Genomic DNA, 16,607 nt, shown 5'->3' with positions numbered 1-16,607 from the left:
ATTCTCGGTTGGCATTCATTTTCTTTCAGAGCTTGGTATATGTTGTTCCACGATCTCCTGGCTTTGGGGGTCTGGGTTGAAAAATCTTCTGAGATTCAAATTGGTCTCCCCCATATGTGATTTAATTTCTCTTTATTGCGGCTTTTAAGATCCTTATTCTGTATGCTAGGCATTTTCACTATAATGTGCCTTGGTGTAGATCTGTTGTAATTTTGTACATTTGGTGTCCTGTAAGCCTCTTGTATTTGGTTTTCCAATTTGTTCTTCATGCTTGGGAAATTTTCTGATATTATCTCATTGAGGAGATTGTGCATTCCTTTGGTTTGAAAAATCTGTGCCTTCCTCTATCCCAGTAACTCTTAGATTTGGTCTTTTGATGCTGTCCCATAATTCTTGGAATGTCTGTTCATGGTTTCTTACTATCATCACTGTGTGATCAACTTTATTTTCCAGATTGTATATTTTGTCTTCATTATCTGACATCCTTTCTTCCAAGTGATCTAGTCTGTTGGATATGCTTTCCGTTGAGTTTTTATTAATTTGATTTATTGTATCCTTCATTTCAAGGATTTCTGTTTTTTTTTCAGAGTCTCTATCTCTTTCTTGAAGTAATCTTTTGCTACCTGTATTTGCTCTCTTACCTCATTGTTGGAGTGATCAATTTTTGCCTGTATTCGCTCATTTAGGTCATTCTTTAATTCACAGATCATTTTAATTATGAACCTTCTGAACCCATTCTCTACATTTCATCAACTTCATTCTCCATGGGTTCTGTTACTGTAGAGTCCTGGTTTGTTTGAGGCACTTTCCTCCCATGTTTTTGTCATGTTGTCTATGTGTCTTCCTTTCTTGCAGTGTGGATCTGAGATATTACAGTTTCTTCCCTACATTCTTGTAGTACCCATGCAGATTATCTGTATCTCACCTTGATGTTGGGCTTCCAGACCCTTCTGGTGTTCCTCAACGAATGCTACTGCATCCTAGATTAGGTTCTGTGCAAGTTGGAGTGGGTGGATCTGGACTGCTGGGCTCGACCTTCTGAGGTAGTCTGCTGTTGGGAAGAGGCAGTTCTGTGCCAGAGGTTAGGCTCTGGTGGGTGTCTGCCCCACTGGTGGAGGGGTGGACTAGACCTACTGTGAGCCTGGGTCCCGTGTGGACCATCAGCTGTAAATTTGGAACACTTATTTTCCAAGATCTCTTCTTTCCCTAACATCTGATGGGTATCACTCAAAGGAAGGGCAGGAAATATATAAATTATGTGATGTCTGAGTATGTTGGTGGAATGCTGCAAGGCAGGAGAGATATCTAAGGAAGGACAAAGGGATGCCAAGTTAGAAAAGCTGAGGCAGGGGATGGGAGGAAATGCTAAGGAAAACTTAGCCTCTTTCCCTGTCTTCTGCAGGCTCAAACATAGCCACTGGTATGTGCTGGACAATGGAAATTTATATTCATAAAGGTGACTGCTGGATCATCCTGTATTATGAAAGAAAAACTAAGTTATATTAGTTATGCTCCACTTTTTAAATCATGATAAAATATACATAACATACTCCACTTTTTTTGTTTTTTGTTTTTTGGTAGTGAGGATGAACCACCAACTAACTAAGCCACTACCCCACCACCACCTTTTTTTTTTTTTAATTTCAAGACAGGGTCTGGCTTTCTCAGGCTGGCCCTCAACTGGCTATCCTCCTGCCTCAGGCTCCCAGTTAGTCAGGATTATAGGTATGTACCTCTGCGCCTGGCCTCTGCTCCACTTTTTTTTTTTTTTTTTAATTTTCATGTGGTGCTGAGGATTGAACCCAGTGCCTCACGCATGCCAGGCGGGGGCGCTACCACTTGAGCCACATCCCCAGCCCACTTTTTAAGGGAAGAAAATACACTGTTGTGTATTTTGGGAATATTCTAAACACATAGGGTTAATTAATTTAACAAAATTTTATAGAGCCCTATATAAGAGAATTTTGTTTATACAAAAGTAAATAAAATTAAGCTACATACTACTGAGAAATTAAGTTACATACTACTGAGAAAAAATACAAATACCAAATTCCATAAATATTATAATCATTTTTTCATCATATAAAGGACTATTTTATATAATTTTTAAACAAAGAGTAGGAATTAAATTGCCTAACATGGTTCTTAAGAAATGCAGAATGTCATCTATGATATTCACTTCTACAGAGTACCCACCACCCTTTATCCAACCTCTTTTGGGGTCCTCCAGTTCCCCAAGGGAAAGCTCCTGAGTTTCAGAATTTCTCCTTCAGGTTGAGCCCAACTTGTCTGGATTTGGTTGCCAGATAGATCTGTTCCTCTTTCCCGGAATGAATCTCCAACATTTGAAGACAGAAATTGTGTTCCTTCAAGATATGTCTTTGCTGAATTGAGCACATCCTCATTGCTGTTAGTGGCCCCTCATAAGAGTGTGGTTTCAGATTCTCTCCCCATCTGGGGATCCTCTTCCAATTAATAGCTCTTGTAAACCTGGCTCTGAACTGAAAGTTCACAATAAGTTTGGATGGACCAGTGAAGAGCAAACAGAACAGTACCCTCCCTTCCCCTACCAGAGAGCAGACCTTTACAAAAGCAGACTCTGGTCACATTCCTTTCCTGATGGCTGCATTCTCACCTGGGCCAAGAATCTCAAGTCTTTCTCTCTAGCTTTTTCCTACCACAGCATCTTCATCTTATTGGGTAAGAGTTTGGGGTGGGGTTTGGGTCTTTCCTACCATTCATATTGAATTTTCTAGACGCAGGAGCAGGCCTTAATTTATTATCCTAAGTTAATTTCATCTTGATTCTGGCTCTTACCAGGTTCATCTCCCTGTACATCTCCCTAGAGGGATGCCTGCTTGCTATAGACTGCTTCTTCAAGAACTCTCTATAGACTCTGCTCCTTAATTGGCTTACTGTTTCTCCCAGGAGACCTGCACAACCAATGAGTCCTTAGCCTTGAGGGAGGATTGTCCTTCCCTCTGTCTTCCCTTTTAGGATGCCTAATTGACACCTGTGGTCTTTGAAGGATTTTTCATCAGTTGCTGACTTGTTCAAATAACTGGGGGCATTTGGAATTCCTTACACTCCTTATGAGTTGCCTTCCTGAAGGTCAAATATTCTGTGCTGTATTTCCACATTCATGATTTAGGGACCCTACTTTGCAAGTCTCAGTCTGCATTTGATACTAGAGCCATATAGATGAATAAGACATGATTCTCACCTTCAAGGAACTAATTTTCTAGCTGGAGTATGTCTTTGTTTTGTACTGCTATAACAAAATACTTGAGACTAGGTAATTTATTTATTACTATGCTTTTAAACTAACAAAATTGTACATACTAATGTGTGGTACCTTATGATATTCAATACATGTATGCATTGTGTAATGTTTAAATCAGGTTAAACATATTTATCTCCTCAAATATGCATCATTTCTTTATGGTGAAAACTTTCAGAATTCTTTCTTATAACTTTTTGAAATGTACAGTATATTACTGTTACCTGTAGTCACCTCACTATGCATAGTATATCAGAATTTCTTGAGAATGGTAATCTATAAAGAATAGAAAATAATTTTTCTCTTAGTTCTGGAGGCTAGGAAATCTCAGATCAAGGGGCTTGCAGGTTTGGTTGTCTGGTGAGTGCTGCATCCTCAAAGGCTGCATGCAGTCCCTCTTTTAAGAGCCTTGATCCCATTCATGAGAGAGGAACCCTTATGGCCTATGCACCTCTTAAAGACCCCACTCTTAATGCTGTCACATTGATACCACCTCAATTTTGGAGTAGACACATCAACTCATACAGAGGACAAGTGAGTGACTACAGTACAGAGTTACAAGTGCCCACAGAAGAGGTTTACACATAGTGCTCTGGGTACCTGTGTTAAGGAGGGCTACACAGAGGATATTTGGGTTGAGTGCTGAAGGGTGGATATAAACTTTGAAAGAAACTTTCTGAAAGAGGGAGCTTCTACCGGGTAGGAAAATGAGGGTGTCTGGGCTCCTCTGCTCAGTGCTGGTGGCTGCGAGCCAGTCAGATGAGGATCATGGTTTAGTAGACTGAAGCAGCAGACACAAGCCAGGTCTGGAGGCCCAGTGTGCTGAGCCAAAGGCTCTGAATTCTACCCTTTGGGCAATTAAGACACTAGCATATTCTGTGCAGGGCAGTTCCAGGAGAAGATGGAAGATCACTTGGCACAAAGTAGAGGATAGTGTGGAAGACAGGAGGAGTAGAGGCAGGTGAGCCTGTGGTGGGGCTGCTGGAGGCCATTTTGTGCAGTACCTGTATTTCCTGTCAGGAGATCCAAAAGATAGCAAGAGAGAAGATCACGCAATAAAAAAGCAAAGATAAGACAATAGAGATAGAAGAAGCTGGGGAAGCAGAAAAGGACAGGGGTTTCCACTCTGATCTGTTGTACTGGGGAAATATCATAAGAGTGTGCTCCACACACTTCAGTTTCTGAAGCTTAAGTACCGGTGGCCCTAAAGGAAGGCAGTGGGAAGAGGCTTTAATTCTCTCCCACTGCATCTGCTAAGTTTGGGATGTAGGAGTTGCACTAAAGAAACAGACAGCCAAGCCCCAGCTGGTCAGCAGGTCTTCTGTGAGCTTGCCAGAGGCCCCACTGCTACCCCTGTTGCCGCTTTGTTCTTCACATTCTGTGTGTTTAGAAACCTGAGATGGGATTGGAAAGAGCCATGGTTTTTCCTGTTCTGTTGTAGAAAGGAACAGAAGCACAAGGAGGCTGAAACAGTCCTTCACATACTGCAGTTTTAGAACAGCAAACTACATCAATTCTAAAATTTAGTTTGAGAACAAGGAGAGCAGTCCAGGAGTCACACTGTGCAGTAGATGCGCCCACCCACTGCCTGCACTCGCCAAGCCTGACTGCACCTGTCCACCTGACCTGCAGCTCGGAGCTCAGAAGGAGTTGCTGGCACCTAGGGTCCAGTGCAGGGGTGCTAAGGAAACTTTGACCCTCTCTTCTGACAAACTCTCAGCCTGGGTAGGTGCTGCTCCTTTTCAGTGGTGAGTGAACAGGATGAAGCAGGGGACCTATGAAGATCTGCCTTGGCATATCTTCAGGGAAGAATAGCCCTAAGGAGCATCATTTTTTTATAAGAAACTGAAAATCTTTTTGGAGACATACGCTGAGTGTACTCTGAAGAAGTGAAGAAATATTCCTTTGTGCTATAGGAGCATGGCTCTGTAATGAAAAGGAAGGTTTTGTAAAAGGAGATGGAAGAAACACTACATGGAAACCCAAAGCGCATTAACAAAATTAAAATCTGTGTTGAGTGCAGAAGCAAGATTGACTCGGTTCCAGATGCTTTCGTGTAATTTCTTGATTCACCTTGGTCTGCAGATCCTTTTTACCATTGGAAATTTCATTATTTTTTATCTGAAATTCACTCCATGTGGCAGAGAACAGTAGCAAAAGCACAATGAGTTGTGCTTATGCAAAATTTAACTCTATAAAGAGCTTTACCATGTTCGTATTGTGAGCCTCCATCATGTGGCTGTTTTTCCAATGTTTTGCCAAGACCATCAACAGAATTATTTGTAGGCGGCCCAGGTGACTTGAGACTGTAATTAGTTGCTCCCCATATCCATTTCTGATCTTTTCCTAGTAACAGAATTTCTGATATTTAGCTGGGCCTATGGCCACTGAGAAACAATATTGCATTTGCTAGCTTTTCTTGAAGGTGGCCAGTGGAGCTATCCTGAGATCATCTGTGGGTTGCCTATGTGCTATTCCTGCATACTTAGGTCTCCTGCTGAAGAGAGGGAGCACACCCTTTTTCCTGCTGTCTGGAATGTGGACATTATGACTAGCACTCAACAACTCTTGGATTATGAGGAAGAAACCATGTATAGACAATATTGGAAAAATAACTAATGGAAGAGGCCAGGTTCCTGGCTGTTCAAAGTACTATGGCAGCCCTGGACTCTCTTCCTCTGTATATCTTTTATGTGTGAGACGGGTACATATAGTTAAGTAACTCTTCTTTGGGGCTTTCTATCATGTGTAGCCAAGTTGACTCCTACTAGTACACCAGGTAACATGGTTTTCAGAGAATCACACTTTGCTCTCACAGAATCTCATTCTGCAGGATAGCGCTCCTTCTTAAATCTGCCTCCTATTGTCCAGGTGTACTTATTGACTGGGCCGAGTCATTTCTTTCCTAATTTTTATGATTCTAAAGGATGTCCCTTTTCTAGCAGTTCCTCCTCTAAATGCACTAGAAAAAGTCAAGAGTATGCCTCTACCTTCTTTTCACTTTTAGAGCTCCTTTGAAGGGCTTGCTCCAATTAAACATGGTCCTCCCTTCCACTTCTTCCTTAGCCAGAGCCCCTTGTTCTTGTATTTCCAGTTATGAGAAGGCCACCCAAACTTTCTTACTGAGATCATCTGTGTGGTTGCCTATGTGCCATTCCATCATTCAGGTATCTGTTTTTCTAAAAAGCTAGAGCTGGTTTAAATGGCTGGCTGGGTACTTAAATCTCCTTTTCCTCCCTCTAGATCTATGTGATACGATAGAAACATAAATACAAGAACAGATACAGTGTTCTTTGAAGTCATGAAAAAACGACTGTGTGACTGTGTCTCTCTTGCTCCTTGTTTTGAGATGAATGCTGGGATGGACATTAGCCTTCACAAGTGTCTGCCACTCAGCAACCCTTCTAGGCCTGAACCAGGGTTAGACACTTGGTCTGCAAGCCCTGCAGTGGCCTGTTTGGATGGTCTCTTCCTATTGAACCATGTAGTGTGTGTTAGGTTGGCTCTTTTTGAGAGCATAGGCAGGTGGGAGCTAGAGAAGTTAGTCCCTAGAGCTGCTTTCCTGTTCCTGAGCAACACTCCTACCACAGGATACTCTGCATCTATATTACAGCAATCCTTTCTCAGCCTGGGACCCCTAAGGAAATTTATCCTGAAGGCCCTAAGACACAGCCTTGCCCGTTCATTTGTGTATAGCCTGTGACTGCATTCAATGTCAGAGTTAGGTCGTTGGGACAGAGTTCATATGGATCCATATGGCTCACAAAACCTAAAATATTTACTTCCTGGCTCTTTACCAGAAAGTTTGCCAACACTGAGGCCCTCCAATGTATATGCAGAATCTCTGACACATCTAGAAAGCTTATGTTATGTACTGTCTTTAGGAGAATTGAGAAATAGTCATTCAAATAGTTTGTGTTTTGTAATTTAGAAATGGTTCTAGATCTTGAAGTTTTGTTACCAGCCTCAGCTCTCTGGACACATTCTCTAGGAGGCCAGCATGCTTCTCCCTTGGCTAGCACAAGCTGGGTATGGTCCTTACTATTCCTCTTCTTCTAAAGTCCCCCATGTGAGTCCTCTTCCTCTGTCTGGGCAGAGTTCCTTCCTTCTTTGGTCACCTGGACATTCTTCAGACAGCCCCACTGGAGGATGTATTCGGAGCTGATGCAGACCTCCAGCGGAGCTCTTCCTTTTCCTTCTCCTATTCCTCTGTGTCATATTTACATCCCCCCCACCCCCGATCTTTAAAGCTATATTCTTATCCCCAGGGTCTCTGAGCCTCATACTCTCTCAGTACCTTCAGTGGAACAGTCTTACTTTTCTCCACCAGGCCTCCATGATTAACCACTTCTCACAGGTGTTGATGCTCTTCATAGAATAATATCTTGCATTTCCTAGTTAGGATTTGTGGTGGTGTTAATTTTGCCTTCATTTTACCCAGGAACTCTTCAATTTTTTTTATTTATTTATTTATTTATTTTTTTCTGCTTAGAATAGAGTGAAGAGCTGGCCTTTGAGCTCTTTCATCCCCACAGTCTGCACAGCCATCAGCCTTTAATACACATAAACTTGCATTTCCCTTTAGTAGGAAGAAAGGGACTACAACTGTGTAGTCCCTTTCACATAAGCAGAGGATAGAGGAAATTCTCCATCCAAAACAACCAGTTAGCAAAACAAAAGTGGGTAGACGGCACATAACTTCATCTCTACTGTTAACAGTCATTCCATAATTTTATGGTTATTGCTATTTACTGATTAGGACTTTGTCCCCAAAGAGAAAAAGAAAAAGATCAAGTAGCTAAGAAGGTGAATCCAGAGTATGGAGTGACCTTTTCTTCCCTTGTATCCCTCACCCTGAACTTTTAATTGCTGTATCAAATTTATTTATTTGTTTTTTGAGAACTATTTTCATATTTAATTTTTTGTTTTTTAAGGTCTATCAGATCATCAAAACTCGCAGAAAACACAGTTATTGTTGGTGTAGTACGCAGGTAAATTTTTGTTGTTTTATTACTTTTTTTTTTATGTTGAAACCCAGGTATCAGTGTAATGCTTCCTCTTATCAGATAGTCAAGTTAGGGTCTCCATGCTGTAACTGGAAAACCCCTTTGAAATTTAACTTTTTATTTATTCTTTTGTATTTATTTTACTTCTCCAGTTAACTTTATGGAGCAAGTTCTGTTCTCAAGCTAGTCATTCTGATTTTGCTTCAACAGTAGGCAAACCCTGAGAGAATTCCATTCCTAAAAGTGTGGAGGTTTCTGGGGTATCTTCCTAGGTCCTCTACCTCCAGACCTCCCTGGGGATTTGAATTATACATAAATGGGAGCCTTATGTGGTGGCATGTGCAACTTGGGAGGCTAAGGCAGGAGGATTGCAAGTTCAAGGCCAACCTTGAGAACTTAGTGTGACCCTGTCTCAAAATAAAAAATAAAAATACTAGGGACATAGCTCAGAGGTAAAGTACTCCTGGGTTCAATCCCCAGTGTTAAAAAAAAAAGAATTCTATATAAATGGGGAGAATCTTAATAAATTGGAGTAAGGAAAGAAGGTAAGCATATAAAGAGGAAAAATATTCAGATAGTCATTTATAATGTATATTTTTATAGATAGAAGAAATATTTCTGTATCTTTTAATCTTTTTCTCTGAGCTATAGGAGGGAGGGTATATTTTAAAAAACTGGAAGTAAAAGAAAATCTAAAAGAATTTAATTTTGTTAAAAATTTTAACATAATAAGAAGATTTTTGGCCACTCCTATTTCATTTGTTATATTTCAAGTATTATAATAGCTGGGCACAGTGGTGCATTTCTTGTAGTCCCAGCTAAACCTGGAGGATCACTTGAATCAGGAATTCAAAACCAGCCTGGGAAACATAGAAAGCGGGGAAATAGTAGCATATATACTGCCAAAAAGGTAACTATGAGATTGAAACAGAAAATCATTTTCAACTTTACATTAGTGTATTAATCTAATTCCTCTAAAAGTACTTGTAAAATGACAGTGAAAGTATGTAAATTAGTGAATAGTAAAAGAAAAGAGATGTAATTGATAAAAACTTTTGTCTAACCCTTTATGATATTCTTCTGAAGGGTGGACAGAGAAGAGTTGTCTGTAATGCCCTTAATTTCTGCTGGCTTTACAAGGGTATGTATCCACTTTTATACACATATTGTTTATTGTGGAGAAATTACTTTATTTCTACTTTTAGTGCCCAGCAAAACTGTAGAGAATCCTGCACAATAAAGAAGAATTCAGTAAATATGCTATATGTGTAATACATTTTAAAGTGCTCATGACTCAGATGAGTCATGAGCACTTTAAATGAAATATCTATGGTTATTTATTTGTACAATTTATTTGGGGATTTATTGGATTCTCCATTTTTTCTTTTTCTCGTTCATCTTGAAAAAATATCTCTTTGAAAATAAGTTTTGCCACATTGACCACCGTTGTCTCTGGTTAACATAATTCATTAACAAGTTCTAATCACTTTCTATCAATTTCAGTTGATTCATTTTACTTAAAGAATATTTTCTTGCCTATTTCAAACAAACTAATTTAAACATAAATGGTTCTTATTTTAGGGGAAAAACTATGCCTATTAAGTCATATAAACATAATTAAATTTCCTATAATGGCATATTCATTAAAAATTCTACCATAGAAGTGTTGTTATGATACTTCAATGTATACATGCAGTTTTTAAAGCTCGGTCAAAGGTTCAGAAATTAGGAAACCCAACCATGACTCCCTTTTCCTCTACCCCTAGCTTCAGTCTGTTGGTTTCTCCTAAGCCAAAAGGTTGTGGAGGATTTTGATCAACTGGTTACAAATGAGGCCTTGGGAATTATGATGGAGACTTAAGTGATGCTGACCCTCAGGCTGATTTTTGGCCCTAGTTTGTATCAGTCAGGTAGTTCAGAAATCTCAAGCCATGACTTTATTTTTTTTATTTTTTTCAAGCCATGACTTTAAAGTGGTCTAAAATGGATGGTGCTCCTGGGAACTGACAGAATTAAATATAGATCCTCCCCAGAAGATCCTCATCTGTGGGAGGTTGCAAAATTAAATTTTGAGAAATAACTTAAATTTAGAAGGCAAGACAAAATTATTCAGCATGTAGCACAGAGATGCAACAGGTAGTAAGTTAGGTTAAGAAATATGGAAGATAGAATGTGAGCATTCAGTGTGTATAAAACTAAGTTCCAGGGGAAGAAAAGGAAGAATGGGGAGTAGGATAAATTTGAAGAGTAAATGGCTGATAATTTCCCAGCACATGATGAAAAACCAGTCCACAGATTTAAAGATTTCAACAAATCCAAACTTGAAGTGAATTAAAAGAAGAGGTCATGTCATAGTGAAACTGTAACAAACAAACAACAACAACAAAACCCAGCAAAAAACCAATGAGAAAAATAGATTTTAAAATCAACCAGAGAAAAAAGATGACCTTTAGAAGAACAAGAGACTAACAGCTAATTTCTCAGCAGCAAGTGGAAAGCAGAATTTAGTGGAATAATATTGTCAATATGATAAAAGAAATTAACTACCAATCTAGAATTTTATAACCACCATAAATATCTTTTTAAAATGAAGGTGAAAGAAAGATATTCAGAGACATGGAAACTGAGAGAGTTTGTAATTAGCAAATTTTCATAAGGAAATTCTAAAGGATGTGCTTCATCCAGAAAGAATGTGAATCTCAGGTGGAAGGTCTGCAATGCAAGAAACAAAGAGCAAAGAAAATGGTGAATATGGGGGTAAATATAAACACATATTTAATGCATAAAATAGTAATAATATGCAATTAGAGGTTATAGAGAGAAAAGGAAAATTATTGAGTAAAGAATTCTAACAGTGCAAGAAATGAAGTAACAATACTAGAACAGAAACACCAAGATGAGGGAAAATGAAGAGGACAAGAGGTAGTAGAGAGCAATAATCCCTGCCATGTGCCTGCTTCCCCTCTCTGACTTTCCCTCCCTCCCTCCCTCTCTCTCTCTACACACACACACATACACACACACACACACATATGTCTGTTTAATTTATGTCTGTCTATGTATAAAATAAGTCCCCAAAGAATAAATGTAGTCTGGAATATATAATACTCTCTGATAGAAGAAACATACTCAAAGAGAAAATTTAATAATAGCCTAATATGCAAACCCTAGACTGCGATAGCCAACCCCAGGTGTTTGCAAGTTTGTGGGCAGGTGAGAATAAATATATTCTTATAGCCTTATCTAGGAGTTATGGAATGAGGATGGGCCATGGGAATATTCTGAATTTTTCATCTTTGTGGGAAATATGCAGACTAGAGTATCATTCTGTGGGAGATACTTTGCTTTGGGAGTAGTGGATACCAGGTTTCCAAATAATAGTCAACAAATTTGTCTGCATTTGAGGTCAGTGAAAATGAAGGTAATCATTAATAGAACAGAAAAACTTAATAAATCTTTTAAATTAACCAAAGGAAATATGAAATTTATAGCAACTTGATCAAACTGGCGAACACAAGGAGGAAAAAACCCAACAATGTACAGTGGGTTTTAAACATAAAGTGAGATAGAAACTATGGACTGGCATTTCCCTTTAAAGATGGGCTATTAGATTGGGTTAAAAAATAACAATTATACAACACATAAAGTGATAAAAGGAACTTAATAAAAAAAGATCAACAAGGTAGCAAGTAAAAGTAGACCCAAAGTACACAGAAATAACAATATCATATCAGATAACACAGAACATTGTATGTGTATACACAATTTTATGTAAAATGATACATTAAATTATCATTGCATAGTTTTGTGGCTGTTTTGTCCCCCCCCCCTTTTTTTGACAACGTGCAACCTGATGTAGCACTGCCCCATCCCCTGACCTCCATTAATCCTTATTAAATTGTGTGAGAACAACCTAGTCCACCAGCATGAAGGTGACTCCTTTAAACAAGGAGTCCCAGGTTGGGAGTTGTTGACCACCTATTTCCTGTGGATCTTCAGTTCATCCCTTAGAAATGATTTTCTTTTTCTTTTTTTTTAAATGGTTTATAGGCTTTTATTTAATTTTGGTAAATAACAAACACCAAACAGTAAGGTGTTGTGGAGGGTTCTTTATTTTTTCGTTGTTATTGTGCTGGTGCTTGAATGGGGCTCCCACCAAGCTCCTCCCAGGCCCAGTAAGGTGATACTTTAAATGCAGCCTTGAGGGACACTTTAAATGGCTATGGGGGTGAGAAAGAGCTCGAGGGGACACCTGGACAAATGTTTCTGTCCTCCTCTGTCAATGACAGCTAGACAACGCGGTATGATTTCAAAGCACTGATCCTACTGGAGGATTTGTAAGGAGCTGGCATCCTCTCTGGGCCAAGTGGGTGACAGGATGCAGCATCCCACAGGTTAATCCAGATGGTTGTTCCTTTGAAAAGGGGAGGGTGGGGTTCAGGGAGGAAGGAGGAGAGGAGCAGGATGAATAATTGGGTGCCTTGCTGCACAGCCCAGAGCCCCCTCGGCCTCTGCAGGAGGGCCTTCCACTCCCAGGTAGCTGAAAGCAACAGCAGTGTGTTTCTTTCTTATGTGCTCCCACAAATCCTATCTTCCCAGGTTTGGGGCTCCCAGTTTGCTTTATGCAGAAGCTCTAGCTCCAGGGGAAGCCTTGCACCAAGCACCAGGCTCAGGGGGCACCTCTGGCTGCTGTTATAGATCTGCCTTCTCTCCAAACCCAGGGAGTTGGCGGGTGAGGGGCTACTGGTAAATCCACACCTGATTCTCAGGTAGGACTTAGGCGGACTGGATGCCATTAAGTGTGAATTCAGGCCTCTCACTTCCTAAAGCCAGGCAGATCCTACATGTGTCCCCTGTAGAAACCCTCAGCTGCTCCATACAGTACAGCCATAGGGGTAGGGACACTCAAGCTCTTCTTAGTTTACCAGGCTTGGTGACAGGGCAGGAAAGTCTTCACTGCCTGATTGGTTGTGTTGTATAATTCCAATCCAGATCTGTCCTCCTATTTCAGACCCCAGGTTCCTTCCACTGAGCTGGTGATGCTAATTCCCATGAAACAGAACAGGCAGGAACGAAAGATCCTTGGCGCTCACATATCCATCTTGTCTGCAAGGAGGCAGAACACAGGATAAGAGGTCCAAGAAAATGAGTAGAAGGAGCTAAGGAAAATTAAAGCTAAAGGCCAGGGTTGTGGCTCGGTGGTAGAGCGCTTGCTAGCATGTGCGAGACCCTTGGTACGATCCTCAGCACCACATAGAAATAAATAAATAAAATAAAGTAAATAAATAAATAAATAAAATACTGTGTCCAACTACAACTTAAAAAAAAGAAAGAAAGTAAAGCCATCATACAGGAAAAGGGTGGTTAGCATCCTGGGTCCTCAACAACCATCCCTCTTGCCCTCCTGGGTAACACCCAGCAAAGAGAATGGACATTAGGTAAATAAGCCACAGGTGACTTAGTAGTTTCTACTAAACTAACTGGTGTTGGGGTGTGTGTGTGTGTGTGTGTGTGTGTGTGTGTGTGTGTGTGTGTCCTGCACACATGCTGGGGATTGAACTTGGGGTCTCATGCGTGCCAAATTCCTGCTCTACCACTAAACCAAGTCCAAGTCCCCAACCCCCAATGTGACGAGTCTGGGAATTAGATTGGGGTTTAACATAATTGCTCCATGTCAAAAGTTGGTCAGTCACTAGCCAAGCATGGTGGTGCTGCCTATAACACAGCCATCTCAAAGGCAGAGGCAGGAGGATAACAAGTTCAAGGCCAGCTTGGGTGACCTAGGGAGACCCTGAGACCCTATCTCAGAATTTTAAAGTGAAAAAGAGTGGGGTTTAGCTTAGTATGGAGTTAACAGCTACGGTACTGGGTCCAATCCCCAGTACTGAGAAGAAAAAAAAAAAGTTGGTCATTCATAATTGTATTTGGCTAGTACTTGGCCTATATCAAACAGAAGTGGGAATACAGTTGTTCCTTGGTATCTTCAAGGGATTGATTCCAGGACCTTCTACCCCCATTAATGTCAAAGTCCTCAGATGCTTAAGTTCCTTTTACAATATTTTAATATAACCCCTGCACATCCTCCCATATAGTTCAAAATATCTGGAGATTACTTTTGATACTTAATACAACACAAATGCCATGTGAATAGTTGTTATGCAGTATCTTGAGGGACAAAGTACTGGGGATTGAACCCAGGGTGCTCTACCACTGAGCTACATCCTCAACCCCAGCCCCACAACCTTTTTTTTGGATATAGGATCTCACTAAGTTGCTGAGGCTGGCCTCAGACTTGGGATCCTCCTGCCTCAGCCTCCCAAGCTGCTGAGATTACAAGTGTGTACCACTGTGCCAGTCCACAGTATTGTTTAGGAAACAATAATGTGGAAAAAGGTCTGTAAACGTGTGATTTTTCTCAAAATTAAAAAAAAAAAATTTAGTTGTCAATGGGAGTTACTTATTTATATGTGGTGCTGAGAATTGAACCCAGTGCCTCACACATGCTAGACAAGTGCTCCACCACGGAGCCCCAACCCCAGCCCTCTCAAATATTTTTGATTGATAGTTGGTTAAACCTGTAGACGAAGAACCCATGGATATAGAGGACGGACTGTATTGTGACATCCCAGGTCACAGAGGATGGCTCTGCTGTTTATTCCTTTTACTTGTGCCCCAACGACTTTTCTTTCTGGATTGTTGATCCATTTTCCTTCTTCTCTAGGAAGACTCTTTTCATTCCTATTCGTTCCTTCATGCAACAAATATTAGCCATAGTACAACCATGTGACGCATGTGTTCTAAGGATTGTGGTGACATCTGTTGCCAGGTTCCTGAGAATGCTCAGGGAAAATGTGGGAGACCAGGGCACAGCACCAAGTCCTTCAGCTTGGTAGATTTCAAGCTTTTTTGACTGGGGCTGGCGCTGACATTTGGAGAGAAGCTGCTGTGGATGGCCGGAGCATTGTTTGGTTGAGTAGAAATGATTTTCTTAGAAAATCATTCACACGAAGAAAAATAAAAAGCTTTCCCAGGTAAATTTGAAGATCTTTTTATATTACCCTGAGGCTGCAAACTTGGCTATTGCCAAGGCCCTTAAAATCATCCATTTTCTAATGAAACTTAAGGAGATAGATTATTCCCACTGCCTTGCTATTAATGTGCTCACCTGCAGCCTTCTGAGACCACTAAACCTTGTATTATATGAGGTCTCTTTGAAAATATATAGATGCAGAGCTGGAAATTTCTGCGTTCAAAAGTCTGTGTTCAAAATTCTGTATAGAAAGTCCATCGGCACAGCTAGGTGAATGGGAAGGAGCATCCCAATAGAAGGTCCTGTCAACCATGGTCCTTGTATTTCTCAGTAAATTGAGTTGCAATGGAGCAAGCTTGAAAATTCATGAGTAACTCACACATACACTCTCTTCCTGTCCCCTTGCCTGTGTACCACTAGCCAGGGTGTTCCCTGAAGCCTTTATCTGTACCACTTTTAGGTGAATGCACTCATGAGACCATTCCATGCAAAAGCACAAAATCTCCCTGACTAGGGAGACCAGTAGATAATGTCAGGCCCACAGTTTTATAGATGAGGAATCCAGGTGGGTGGCCATTCCTCAGAGACCATGAGTACTAACTAATCTTCTCATCCAGAGTCCCTAATCTTCTTGTGACAAAAGGGTGTATAGGATGCAGAGAACAGCTAGAGAATGGGAAAGGGATTCTCCCAGGTCTCCTGCCCTAGAGGCAGTGGTGCTGAAGCTTGAACTGAAAACCAACACCACCATGAGCTTTGATGTTTGGTGTTTGGTGTTTTGTGCATTAGCCATGGCTTAGGATGGGAAAGTAAATGGAGGATGTCTTTCTGCCCTCGTATGGACTTGGTGATTGAGCATTTGCTGACTAAAATCTCTAGGGTTGGGATTTGGTACCTCTCATTGCTGATTAGAAGTCCCTGAAGAGTGTCTCTGGAGAGTCTGGGGAGGAGATTGCATGCTATATTGGTTTTCACATTGTGGGTTATTTTAACATACAGCCAAGTGTTGAGAGAGACTTGGAGAGGCCTACCAAGGTGGGGCTTAGGTCCAGCAGCTGTGTGATCTGCCTTGAGAAAGTGAGGTCCAATCATATTAAGAAGCCTGCAGAATTTATAGCCCCAGATCTCTCCTGGGATGGAACTGGGGAGAGGAAATTGGCTGCTCTTTAAGTTGAGGGAATAGCAGCCCGCTTCCTGAGGGATCCCTGCACCTTCTTCACCTGCTTTGTCCTGTGGGGTCCTTGGGACAGAATTGGAACTTGGAGAAGGGCAGTAAAGATGAGTTATTTAG

General features: G+C 40.7%; 2 protein-coding genes across 6 annotated transcripts in view; one reads left to right on the top strand and one right to left on the bottom strand.

Moving 5' to 3' along the window:
* Znf774 (zinc finger protein 774) overlaps nucleotides 1–16,607 on the bottom strand; it is a 596,184-nt gene that overhangs the window by 507,747 nt on the left and 71,830 nt on the right.
* Pde8a (phosphodiesterase 8A) overlaps nucleotides 1–16,607 on the top strand; it is a 166,301-nt gene that overhangs the window by 100,810 nt on the left and 48,884 nt on the right. For 4 of the 5 annotated variants that reach the window (XR_011706711.1, XM_027955601.3, XM_071608580.1 and 1 more), the window contains exons 4-5: nucleotides 8,215–8,271; nucleotides 9,373–9,427. Coding sequence is in view for 4 of the 5 variants with exons in the window: in XM_027955601.3 (XP_027811402.2) it covers nucleotides 8,215–8,271; nucleotides 9,373–9,427 (112 nt within the window). In the remaining variant the exon portion in view is untranslated. The remainder of the gene's footprint in view (nucleotides 1–8,214; nucleotides 8,272–9,372; nucleotides 9,428–16,607) is intronic. The other variant, XM_071608578.1, reaches the window with a different exon arrangement.

This window comes from Marmota flaviventris, chromosome 2, assembly GCF_047511675.1.
Source record: "Marmota flaviventris isolate mMarFla1 chromosome 2, mMarFla1.hap1, whole genome shotgun sequence".
Lineage (NCBI taxonomy): Eukaryota > Metazoa > Chordata > Mammalia > Rodentia > Sciuridae > Marmota > Marmota flaviventris.
The sequence above is the reverse complement of the archived record's forward strand: the minus strand, read 5'-3'. Positions and strand labels throughout refer to the sequence as shown.